General features: G+C 43.2%; 2 protein-coding genes across 5 annotated transcripts in view; one reads left to right on the forward strand and one right to left on the reverse strand.

Moving 5' to 3' along the window:
- MGME1 (mitochondrial genome maintenance exonuclease 1) lies at window positions 1-7,174 on the reverse strand. Of its 4 annotated transcripts, none has more exons than XM_079784754.1 (5): window positions 7,043-7,174; window positions 4,672-5,250; window positions 3,279-3,495; window positions 1,474-1,606; window positions 1-1,111 (listed from the first exon to the last, which is right to left on the reverse strand). In XM_079784754.1, the coding sequence occupies exons 2-5, from the start codon at window positions 5,183-5,185 to the stop codon at window positions 950-952; spliced, it is 1,026 nt and encodes a 341-aa protein (XP_079640880.1). In that variant the 5' UTR covers window positions 5,186-5,250; window positions 7,043-7,174; the 3' UTR covers window positions 1-949. The 4 variants fall into 4 exon arrangements, with proteins under 4 accessions (XP_079640880.1, XP_079640879.1, XP_079640878.1 ...); XM_079784753.1 differs by lacking the exon at window positions 7,043-7,174 and adding an exon at window positions 6,900-6,977; XM_079784752.1 differs by lacking the exon at window positions 7,043-7,174 and adding an exon at window positions 6,855-6,949.
- SNX5 (sorting nexin 5) overlaps window positions 7,164-12,552 on the forward strand; it is a 27,847-nt gene continuing 22,458 nt past the window's right edge. Inside the window, exons 1-2 of the mRNA XM_079784748.1 lie at window positions 7,164-7,302; window positions 7,532-7,614. Coding sequence (XP_079640874.1) covers window positions 7,564-7,614 — 51 coding nt within the window. The 5' untranslated portion in view covers window positions 7,164-7,302; window positions 7,532-7,563. The remainder of the gene's footprint in view (window positions 7,303-7,531; window positions 7,615-12,552) is intronic.

The following is a 12,552-nucleotide window of genomic DNA, read 5'->3' on the forward strand; positions in this document are numbered from 1 at the left end:
TATTTTATTTATAATTATGGCTAATGAAAGAAACAAATTGTAGCATCCTATGATTTTAAAACAGTAACTGTAACTTAAACCCACTTCATAAAATAGGGACCCATCCCCCACGGCTATCGTGGGGATTTACTTGTTTCCCAAACCCAGTGACAACTAATAGTTTTTATTACTTATCAAACACCCCCCAAAAATATATTGTTTCCCATAGCTAAAAAAATTCCACAAATGATACATTTTCTCTATGGACATGATTCAATTACTCAAAGCAGAATATAACTAAAATATCTACAATTACTTCTCGGGGTTATTTGGTGGTATGCCAATGATATGGTGAATATGCTCCATCTTTCCCCAGCGCAACATTTATTCAAGGCTAAGGAGTCACATATTTCTTTTTCAAAAATGTTAAATGGAAATTTTCTTTCCCAAAGAAATATATAGAGAACCCCAATATATAAAACAAGTTCTAAGAAACTGTGTTGGCAGTAGTTGGCTGATGTGAGTTCCTCCTCCACACACCCTGGGACTGATATGGCCCCTTCCCTTCTCGTGTAACCCTGGGGAAATGCTTGGCACACCAAGCCTCATTGCCCTCCAATTTTAGTTTAAAGATTGGGCAGCCTGCCCAGGACACAGAGAAGTCCCATGGGGTCCAAGAGCCACCAACACTGTGCCAATCCTGTTTGACCTTTTTTCAAGTAAATCATAGTCAGAGGTAGCATGGCTGATCTTTTGTATGCTAAAGTCCAGTTTTTTTATATCTAAACTTTTCTGGCTTTTCAGTCTTTTTCTTTTTTATTGCAATAAATTTTAACAAATTAATACTTCTGCTTTGTGTTAACGCCAGCTCTCACATCCTGTGGGACCTCCATCTTAGGTCACAGTAAACAGCAATATATTTTCCCAAACTGTGATAAAGTGCTGAATGTTTCCAAATAGCATCCTGCCCCTAATCTGGTTTTTGAATATTCTGGTTCTTTTCCTTTTTTGTATATTCTTCTAGTCGAAGAAGCCACTTTGCCCAGTATTGGGAACACAGCTCTGTGTCCATGAAATGTGGGTGGGCAGGGGATCCATCTTTGTAGGCCACCACAATTAAACCACACTGAACCTAGAAGAAACACAGTAGGATGAGAGAGCTTAGGTTAATTTCCTTCTTACTCCAGGGCAAACTCAGAACAAAACAATCTATAGTAACATCTGCTAACTCAACTTCTAAGATGGGCTGATGAAAGACTGCACCAGGATACACAAGAACACAAAGATGACAGATAACACATTGAAGAATGGACTGTCATCATTAAAGAACTATTAACAACAACAGAAAAAAGCCGCAGAAGGGGAAAAGTGCTTTTTAAAGTGGCAGAGAGACAAGGAACAAAGCAAGCATCGGGCTACAAACAGAATAAGAACCATAATGAGTTAAATAGCTTTAAACAAGTGTTGCTTTAAGCAGAGGCTCAGTGTCCTGACCTGAAAGCTATAGTTGGCATCATGGTTTATGGCACCCATGTACGCCACAACCTGCAGCGGATTGTCAAATGTATTTCGGATAAGAGGTTTTGGTTTTTCCGATGTTTTCCAATCAATCACACACAGGTTGCCTCTAAAGAGAAACCAAATAAAAGTCTTTGTATGTAATAGTTAAAACTAAAAAACTCTATTAAGTTAACCCTCTTATGTATAATTTACTACTTGTCAACCAATGATTGTTGCTTCTATTCTCCACTTGCCAAAAAGCTGAGCTTTACCTCTTAGGATTAGAAAGATCTGACATTCTCTTTGCTTTGAGCCCTTTATTCAGTAAATGAGCCTGTCAGGAGTTTGATGAAAATGTTTCCTAAATTGCACCGGTGAGATCTACAGGTGCAGGCCCACGTGGGAGTGCTGGGAAACAACTTTTTCACAGTTCAAGTTTCTATACACTCTCAAAATGCCTTGGAACCTCCAAGGCCTCCTTTCCTTTAACAAGTGACAGGGGAATTGAAGCTACACCTATTATTACCTTAGTTGATTTTGCTTCAAATGTCTATCAGAATGAACCACCACAGACCAGTAGCAAAGTCCTCATCATAAAAGACTAAACATCCTGGAGCTTTAGAAATTCTCTTGCTCAAAAACCAAGGCTGGGGTTCAAATCCATTAACACTTAAAAAAAAAATCCTGGCCCTAGACAGTTTGGCTCAGTGGATAGAGTATTGACCTGCAGACTAAAGAGTCCCAGGTTCAATTCAGACAAAGGGCACATGCCTGGGTTACGAACTCAATACCCACCCCCCCAGGGGGCCTGCAGGAGGCAGCCAATCAATGGTTCTCATCATAGATGTTTCTATCTCTCTCCCTTCCTCTCTGAAATCAATTAAAAAAAAAAAAGTCCTGTCCTAGTCGATTTGGCTCAGTGGATAGAGCGTCAGCCTGCGGATTGAAGGGTCCTGGGTTCGATTCCAGTCAAGGGCACAGGCCTGGGTTTCGGGCTCCATCCCCAGTAGGGGAGTGCAGGAGGCAGCTGATAAATGATTCTCTCTCATCACTGATGTTTTTTTTTTTAAATATATTTTATATATATATATATATATATTTTAAAATATTTTTTACAGAGAGAAAGGGAGAGGGATAGAGAGCTAGAAACATAGATGAGAGAGAAACATCGATCAGCTGCCTCCTGCACACCCCCTACTGGGGATGTGCTTGCAACCAAGGTACATGCCCTTGACCGGAATCGAGGACCTTTCAGTCCGAAGGCTGATGCTCTATCCACTGAGCCAAACGGGTTTCGGCTCATCATTGATGTTTTTATCTCTCTTTCCCACTCCCTTCCTCTCTGAAATCAATAAAAATATATATTAAAAAAAATCCTGCCACTTTTTTTTTTTTTTTTTTAAGCCCACTGGCGTGGCTAACAGATCAAGATGCTATTTTTAGGGGAACAGGAAAGAAAATCCAGGAATCAAATTTGATCTCATGGCTGGTACCTGGCTTGGGGGGAGGGTAGGAGAACATGCTGGAAAACAGGCCATCCTAGGGATATTAAGAAGTTATCTTCAAAAAAAATAAAGAGAAAAAAATGTTATCTTTTCTCCACCAAACATTTTGATTTTGGAAAAGAGATTTACAAGGATTATGTGGCTCTTCCCTCTGTATCCATCCTTACCCAATTTTTACCTAGCACACAGGTTTTAACTTAACAGAGGCTGTACCTTGAAGTAGGAGTAGGCAGCATCTGTCCCACCCTGCATTAATTCACCTACATACTTTCATAAAAACAATCTAATACTTACTGATACTCAGCCACACAGTCCAGCAGACCTACATACTTTAAGGTCTCATGTTGAACAGCACTTTCAAGAGCTTGAACTCCACTGACATCTTTCAGAATATGCTGGATGCTTTCGATGTAGCCAGACTCACGGTTTTCATATCCCTCTTTTAAGTTCCCCTGGGGTGAAAGTATGCTTTCCAAGGCTTCATGGAACTGTTTCCCTTGTAAAAATAAGTCTAAAAAAAAAAAAAAATCAAGGGAAAAGGAAAAACAAACCAAACTAGTACTAAAAAACAAGTACTCTAAAAAACTCTGTATTAAATTAAAAATTACACAAGATTTACTGAATTTTCTTTAAAACACATGTAACTACTTGTTTAACATGTGTGCACACATGCATGTTTTTTTCTAAGATGCTTCAAAATAACTGCATTACTCTTAAAAAAGTGCTTGTGTACCACCACTTGGGGTAGATACACTGCTCTCTCAGAAGCATAGTCTAAGGCAGTGGTTGGCAACCGGAGGTCCGCAGACCACTGGTGGTCAGTGAGGTCCGAAAGGTTGGTGACTGCTGGTCTAAGGAATGATCAATGTAAAACCTAGCTTTAAGAAAAGATAACTACCCAGTCCTGATGAGATCAGTTAATTCACCTGTGCAATGGTCTTTCCTTTTTATCTTGCTTTTGAATGGAATCTTGTTTAAAGGAAGTTATTCTTTTCACTTGTCTAGTAAGTTAGGAGTTGAAGGCTAAAGTTTATTTATTTATTTTTTTTTAAGGCTAGTCAAGTGAAGCAGTGGGAGTGGAGAAGGAACAAAGAAATCTGTAACTGGCTGTGATCAATTAGTTGTAAGACACCACTGCACTCGGACCAGCCGGCTAAAGTTTATTTATTCTCAGTTCCTAATCAAGAGCATCTGATTATCTCAATTTACCAAGATCTAAATACAGATGATGTGTTCTGGCTTACTGTTTTAATTTCATTAGTCTGGCTTGTCAGTCTACCTTGATAAGTAGAACAAGGGGTATTTACTAGATTCTGAACAGAATGCCTAGCAAACAACTAGAATTCCATTATCAGGTGATTTTCTTCCATAATCAAAGAAAACAGGCAATTCTAATACTTAAGTTTGTAGCTTATAAAATAAATAAATTTTATACATCATTTAGTCAAAATACTTGATCTCTACGCTTGTTTGATTTGTGAAATGGGGACAATAGTATTTATGCTTTATAGAGTTGTCATGAGGATTAAGTGAGTTAAACACACAGTGCTATTTAAAGCTAATTATTATCTGAAAGTAATTTCTTACTAGTTAAGATTAAAAAAAAAAACACCTTAAAAGAATGACACTAGTGCTGTATATTCTAGAAAACATAGTAACAATATAGAACCAGGATTAAGAAAATTACTTGAAGTATATTCTGCAAAGCCATCCTCTCCCAGTTCCAGAATCATCCGCTGTTTCCACCTCTCCAAATAGAAAATCTGTTCTGATGTCATGGTCTGCTGAAGGACCCGGGTCACACTTGGTATCTTATTCCTTTGCAAAGGGATTTTCAAAGGAATTGTTGCACCACCTGTTGCATTTGGCTTTAAGCTTCTCTGTGGATTGAAGAGAGGAAACCAGTTTCCTGGAACTCTTGCTTCCTCATCTTGCTTTGGGGGCTTACACTTACTCACAGGTCCATAGAGTAAAGAATCTTCCTCGAACAATGATTCTGGAGTCTGAGCAGGGCCTCTGAATGACAAGACAGACTGTACTAAATCAGAGTACTTTTCTTGGTTCACCTCTTCATAAGGGTTCACTTTTTTCTTCCGGCCACATGAATAAGAGGAAGTGGAGAAACCCATATGTGGGGATAGTTCTACAGAAAATCCCTTTGAACTTTTAAGCTGCCTGCAGATGGTCTGAAATGCCTTCATCTTTAGACTTTTCACTTCCCTCTAGTCTCCTTGCAATGTGGAGGGTCTTTTTAGTTTTTGCATTCCTATTAAAGAGAAAAGTGGTGTTAGGTGCCAAATGTGTTAAATTATTTTAATTATCAATGTGAAAGCGGCATCAGTATGATATTGCACATTTAAAAGCCTATTCAATAAGCTTTTGCAACATGCTCGGACACAGCTATTTCCAAAGAAAGGCCCTTATCAATACCCGAAGGACCAGCACCTACTAAATTCGAAATAGCAGCTTGGGCAAGACGTCCCCAATATTCTATCTGAAGAAATGTGATGCCTAGGAACTGAGGGAGGAGTGTGAGACTAGAGGAAAAAACAACTCTAGAATCCATCCTGTAATAGCCAGGAGTCACAGTTAACAATTAACCACGGATCCTTAAATATCAGATTCTTTGCTAAGTATTCTGTGTGGAGATTTCTCATCAAACCTCACACCCTGTAAGGTGGGTACTACTTCCACCTTTTTACCGAAGTGGAAATCAAGCTTCTGAAGGTCAAGTCAGGTCCCAGCTGGTAAGCTGGGCAGTCAGCAGGGAGCACCACTGTGATCCCCATAAGTCAGCCTCCCCGGTAGTAGGCAGTTCAGACAGACATGACCAGAGCAAGGACGATTGGTCAGGTACAGGTCACCAGGGTGGGAAACCCCAGGTACCTACAGTAAGGGACAGTCACTCGCCCCCCAGGGTGACTTTCCTTCCCCTAGCAAAAAGCTGGTCAAGTGGTTTTGACCTCTCTGACCTTTCCTCCCTAGAGATAACATCTATGCCTCAATTGTATTTCAGCTCCAGGTCCAGAAAAGCAGCAAAACCAGACCAGCGACCTCTCCCCCACACCCTCAGGACCAGCTGCACTGCATAAGGACCCCTACCGTGGGGCTGGCCAATCAACCAGTGAAGACCACAACCCTGAAAGGACACACCTAGAAAACTGATGAATATTCTATTGAGGTCTTCCCCTAAAATCTCCACCTTAAAACCATTAGGAGGACCCAATGTGTTCCCCCTCCAGGAAGTCCTTATCCCCCCCTCCCCCCAGGCACCTTGCCATTAGTTCCCTCACTTCCAAGCTCCAAGGGCCCTTCCTTTTTTTTTTTTTTTTTGGTTTTGTTTCGTTGATCCTCACCCGAGGATATTTTTCCATTTTTAGGGTGAGTGGAAGAGAGAGAAAGACGATGTGAGGTTGGTTGACTCCTGCCTAAGCCCCAATCAGGGCTCGGTCCGGGAGGAGCCAGCAATGGAGGTACTGCCCTGGACCAGAATCCAACCGGGACGACCGCAGGCCAATGCTCTATCCGCCGAGCAAAACCGGCTAGGGACCAAGGCCCTTCCTTTTCCTCCGTAACAAATTCCCTCTGACCATCTCTTCTACCAACTACTTTTCCGACCTCTGTGATTTACCAAATAACTATTCTCTTCCAGTTTGGGTCTTGGCTCCGAATTCTTTCTGAACAGAATCCAAGTACCCAGGTTGCTGAGGGACGGTCGGTCTGACCCCAGGGGTCAGACTCCTGGTGCCGTAACAGCCGCCTACAACAGAACCATGTTGGCGGTCAGAATGCAGTGGCCCTAACGGTGAGAGTCAGGACTAGGGAAGAGACGGCTTAAGTAGAAGCCTAGCCCAGGGCAAGGGTAGGTACCTCAGCGGCCACCACCCTTCGCTTAACTCCCACGTAGCTAACAACCTCTTCGGACGCGTATTCTCCTCGTTCCCGCGCTTTGGTCTCGAATCAGGCTTCCGCCCAGCCAAGGCGGTCCCAGCATGCACTGCGCACTGCGGCGCGCACGCCCCGCCCCTAGCCCTTGGTTCACCTCCATAGACACTCACGCGATTCTCGGAGAGTCCCGCCCCGCCGGCGGATGCGCGGGCGCTGGCAGATGCGCGGGCGCCTCCAAATCGCGCCCTTTCGCTCTCACGAGATCTCGCTTACGTCACAGCTCGCGGCCATCTTGGACCCTGGCTAAGTAATAAATTTCGCCGCACGACAGCACGCTCTTCCTTGAGACGCGCCTAGCGGGGAGTGTTTCTGGCTTCGCGTCCCTCTCGCTGCCCTGTGGTCTGCGGCTCCCGCGTGGCCCGGAGCGAGGGTAGGCCCCGCGTAGCTTCTTTGCCCGGCTCCAAGATGGACGGGGGAGGCAGCTGTGGGGGAGCACGTGGCGTGCCGCTCGCCTTTCCTGGGGCTTCTGGGATGGTGGCGGAGTCTCGAGGCCTCCTGCCGCCGTGGGGCAGGGAGGCTAGCGGAGGCGGGGCCGCGGCCGCCCCTCTAGGCGCCCCGGCAGCGGCGGCGGCGGCCCAGCCTCTTCTTTCCTCGCACAGCCCGGCAGCCCGCGCTCGAGACCCGCGTCGCCATGGCCGCGGTTCCCGAGGTGCTGCAGCAGCAGGACGAGGACCGAAGCAAGGTGAGGCCTTACACGTTCAGGCGCCAGGCGGGAGGCCCGCCGACCTCTCGGGGCCCCACATTTCTTTCCTCGTCGCAGGGGGACTTTGGGGCTGCTCGCGTGCCCACGAGGGACGCACCTGCCGGGCCCCGAGCGCCCTTTGTTCTTCCCGCGGCTGAGAACAGACGGGGTACTGTTCCCCGCGGCCCGGTGTCCGGTGCCGAGCGGGCGCGGCGAGCTTCTGGAGACCCGAGGATGTGTTCTTACGTGAAAAGAGTTTTAAAACGGATCTTGGCTTCACGAAGACTGGAGGGGGAACGTGAAATCCACTTAACATGCAACAAACGACAGTTTGGTTTAGTTGCCTTCAAACTGCGCCCCCCCCCCCCCCCCCCGGTAAAACTCTTTTTTGGCCTAAATACTGAGGAAATTTCATCAAGCAGGAATCTGAAGCCTGTACCTTATAACTTTATGAACGTTAAAGGCGTCGCTGCGGGAGTTCTGTAGTTTTTAGTAGGTGCTCAAGTAGTCGTTGAACTCGGTTTTTTGTTTTTTTTTTTAAAAAAAACTTGGGTGTTTATGTAAATTACCTCCTTGCCGCTTAAATCTTGAGGTCTAGTAGGTAACTGGTGCAGTAAAATTAGTTAGCCATAGCTAATTAAAAGATTTAGAAACAAGCCTCTACTCTTTTCTTGTCCCTTTACATATGGATTAGTATAAGTTGGTATGAACCACAACGTTATGTGCAGAATCGTTAACAAAAGTTTTTCTGACAGAAAGGGAGGGGGGAATATAAAGCACTCTTAGATTTAACCTGGAAGGCATCTTAAAATGTTACGTCTATGTTAGCCCTCTTTGGAGAGACTCTCATTCAGTAAGTACCAAATTGTTCCCACGAGGGTATCACTGCTGTATTAGTTACTGAAGTGCAACTTGGTGACGAGGGTAGTAAAGTCTTCGTTGGAGTATTTTTACTTGAAAGTTGAAAGAAGTAACTTGTTCTTTTTACTAAAACTGAAAGTGGGAACTTGAGACTACGATTCTTACTAGAACATTCCAAAGGTAGATTTCTTTCTAGAAGTTTAGATGCTGAATAGGAATTTTGATAGCAATTTGATATACGCACACTTCTTCCTTGACCCAGAGTGTTTTAGAGTCTAAAACATTAGACAGCTGTTTAAAGGTGCTCTACCGCTTCACCAGGCCTTCCTATTTGTTAGTATGGTATATGGTAGCTGGAATTTAAAATGCCCATCATTCTAATCCTCCAGCAAAATTGGAGGATTATGAAGGCTAGCTCACCCCCGCCCTCTGCCCCCCGTAGTGGCTACAGGAAAAGGATTATGTAGAATTATTTTCCTTCTATCTTTTTATTAAGAAATAAGGAAATAATAAAACTTACTACAATTATTGCCCTAACACGTGGCTTCATTTTGCTTCCTGATCTAATTTTCGTCCTGTGCTGTGTATCTATAGGTGGTTTTTACTGTTAACTTAAAGGACGTTTTTTATACTCGTAGAGAGGAAGGGAGAAACTTTATCAGCTGCCTTCGCGCCCCCTTTGGTGAATGGAACCAGCGTCCTTTTGGTCCATGGGAAGACTGCTCAACCCATAGCCAGGGCCCCGCAAGCCGTTCACGGACATCCCTGACTGGGAATCAAATAGGTGATTCTTGAGGATTTTGAAGACTTTTTTTAAAAAAAATATATTTTATTGATTTTTTACAGAGAGGAAGAGAGAGGGATAGAGAGTTAGAAACATCGATGAGAGAGAAACATCGATCAGATGCCTCTTGCACACCCCCTACTGGGGATGTGCCCGCAACCAAGGTACATGCCCTTGACCGGAATCGAACCTGGGACCCTTGAGTCCGCAGGCCGACGCTCTACCCACTGAGCCAAACCGGTTTCGGCGGATTTTGAAGACTCTTAAAGGAACTCTTCGCTACTTTAGCAAAACTGAAAGGAATATTGTTCTGTATCTGGTAGCCTGACACTTTCATTTGGTGAAGGTGTTGAGATTTGTCTCCCAAAAAGCAGTTTAAGGGAAGAGTTGCATGGTTTTCTCTACTGATGGAAAAGATTGTATTTTGATCTTTAAATTCAGAAAAATAGGATAACGCATTAACACCAGTGGGCTCCACCTTTATAGTTAACTAGTACTGTGCCACCGTCCCTGCTACATGGACGTTCTCGGGTGTCTGGAGTTTTTAGTGGGTAGGGGGGAAATTACACAGAACCTCGTTCCCATAAAATAAGGTACCCTGGTCTCTAGTCATTTTGCACCTTATAGGTTCTCTAGGCCTTCTGTTTGCCAAAAAGCCACTTAAATAGCTGGCGTTATGGTTAGGTTCCCACTCCCAGATTCAGTGTGTATCCATCTGTGGTGATGAATCTCTTCAATATTCCAGTAAACCCACTGCAAATCGAGTATGGATCCTGATTGCCTACCAAGACTTTTTTTTTTTTAATGATTCTTAAATTGCTAATAGACTGAAGTAAGTTTAGCATGTAGGAAAAATTTTGCAAGGACTAGATGGTAGCCATTCCCAGCCTGGTGGATGTGTCTCCTCAGAGAGTCAAAGAGTTAACGTTTATGCTGCTCTGGTTTGCAGTTTTTTGTTAACTGGTGTGGAAATTGTCTCTAGGGACACTTGGCTCCCAGCTTGAGTGGAAAAATGTCCTAAAGTTTGTTAGTGTAGGAACAGTACTAAACTTTGACAACTACTACGAGTTTCAAAATTATTAATTTTTGTGGACTTTGTTACATTTAATGGCTTTACTTTGTTTTTCTTTTCTAAACTCTGGAAGTGTAGGACTTACCAAACTGCCTAAATCTTAGTTCTGGATCAGTAACTTGTACACAGTGTCTTAAGATGCCTATGATCTCACATTTTTTGGGCTGTAGGAAGAAATGGCCAAGGGGGAGACTATTTCACAGTTTTCTAGGTCCTGGGATCTACATTCTCATTTGGTGTGAGACTTGGTAAATAACCAACATCTGATGTAGAGCTTGAGTTTAAATCAGGGTTTTACAGCCTGAGCATTATTGACATTTTGGGCTTGATAATCTTTTGTTGTGGGGAATTGTCTTTTGCATTGTAGGGTGTTTAAGCAGTATACCAGGCTTCTGGGTGACAGTAGCACCTTTTCCTCCATAGTGATAGTCGAAAATATATGCAGCCATTGTTAAATGTTCCTTGGGTGGGAATCACTGGTTTAAACTTTCCTTTCAAAAATGATGTATATGAGTGGGTGAAGGTTGTGTTACAGAGGCCGATCTTCAGTGTGCCAGTTTTTACATTTTTTTGCAGATCTATGATTGATAACTTATAAGAAAATACATGCTATAGCGTTGACTTTGGGGAATTAGCTTCCCCCACCCCAATATTGAGGAACCTTATCAAAAGTTGGTAGAAGGTTTTCTTCAGTGGGTTCTGGGGGCAATTTAGGATTGCAAAGAGGCAGCTGTGTGTTTATGTTGAAATTTAGTGCCTACTTTGTATAGTGGAAACCTGAAGCTCTGATGCTACAGCACTCAAAACATGTGGACTAGAATTGAAGTTCACTAACAAATACGCTGCAGGGTAGAACTTAGTTTAAAATCTTAAAAACATTTTGCTCTCTATTGTCAGGGCCTGGTTTGAGGAAATGAGGCAAAAATATTTCTGTAGGTTAGTACCCTTGAGATAGCCATAGCCATTGGTGAAAGTGCATGCAGTGAAGTTAGGTGGTAGTTAGGGAAACAACCCTTTACCGAACCCAATTTGAGGACAGCTCAGCATCGTAAGTTCTGCCTTTTAGAAGCAGCGAAGGAAGATGGCTGCCGGAGGACATCTTGTCTCATGCGTGTGGCAAACTTTTTACAAGTATAAATGGGAAGTTTTTCTGCATGATAGAGCTTTCTAAAAAGCTTCACCTCCAACATCTGTTTATTTTCTAATTGGCCACTGAGTTACTCTTAAGAGAGCGCCCTTCTAAAAGGGACATGAAATTCATCAACTGTTTCAAACCCAAAGGCAAAAGCTAGGAGGGAGGTGAGTGTAAGTGCAGTTGGAGGCGCGGAGGAGGACTGCACTTCCTCAGTTCAGATATGGGATCATTGGCTTGACTCCCCCTCCTTCCTTCCCTTTTACAAATTTGTTGTAACTTTTTCAGGCACTACTATGTGGTCTGGAGAGAAAAGTGTAATTTTCTCAGAATAGCTGCTTGTGGTATGCATTTTCTGCTCGAAGAGTATAGTTTACTTGTTTTTGAGGGGCAGGTCTCTAACTTCACTTTAGTCATTGTTAATGGTGAGTACAAATGCAGAAGCCAACTTCTTGGGCTTTCACTTTATATTTCTTGAAGAGCAGTACAAAGCCTCTGGAGAGTGATGAAATGAGGCATTGGAATATTTACATCTAAATGACTTGGGAAATGTGTGGTACCTTTGACTCAAAGCAGAGGGAATCTCCTCAGGAAGCAGGCAGCCTTCTCTTCTCCCCGTGCTGCCATTTGTGCCTCAAACTTATAAAAGCTTAAGCTCAGATAGCTCTCTTGTGTTGCTGAATAATCTTTGGTGGTGATGAAGGTAAATTTGTGTATTAAACCTATTTCCATTCATCTTGGTTTGATCATAAAGGTCAGGCAATGGATGTTCTTAAAAATACTCTCATCGGCATGTGTAGTGTGTGACATGTCAGGTTTGTAGCAGAGGGCTGTGGACTTGATATACCAAGGAGCTTTGGGGAGGGAGCCTTGATAGAATTGGGTAGTAGGTAAAGGGCTTTAGCTTTGAATGGAAGAAAATTAATTTTTTGTTTGTTCAGTTGCTTCCTCCGTAGCACCACTGTGTTGATTTCCAGTAGAATTTCTGTGCTAGAGATCCTTAGATCATATAGTTGAACCCTTTCATTTTGTGAGCTCATTTGAAAATAATCCAGGTATCTAGTAATAAGATAGATTTCTCAAAATGAA

This window comes from Cnephaeus nilssonii, assembly GCF_951640355.1.
Source record: "Cnephaeus nilssonii genome assembly, chromosome: 11".
NCBI lineage: Eukaryota > Metazoa > Chordata > Mammalia > Chiroptera > Vespertilionidae > Cnephaeus > Cnephaeus nilssonii.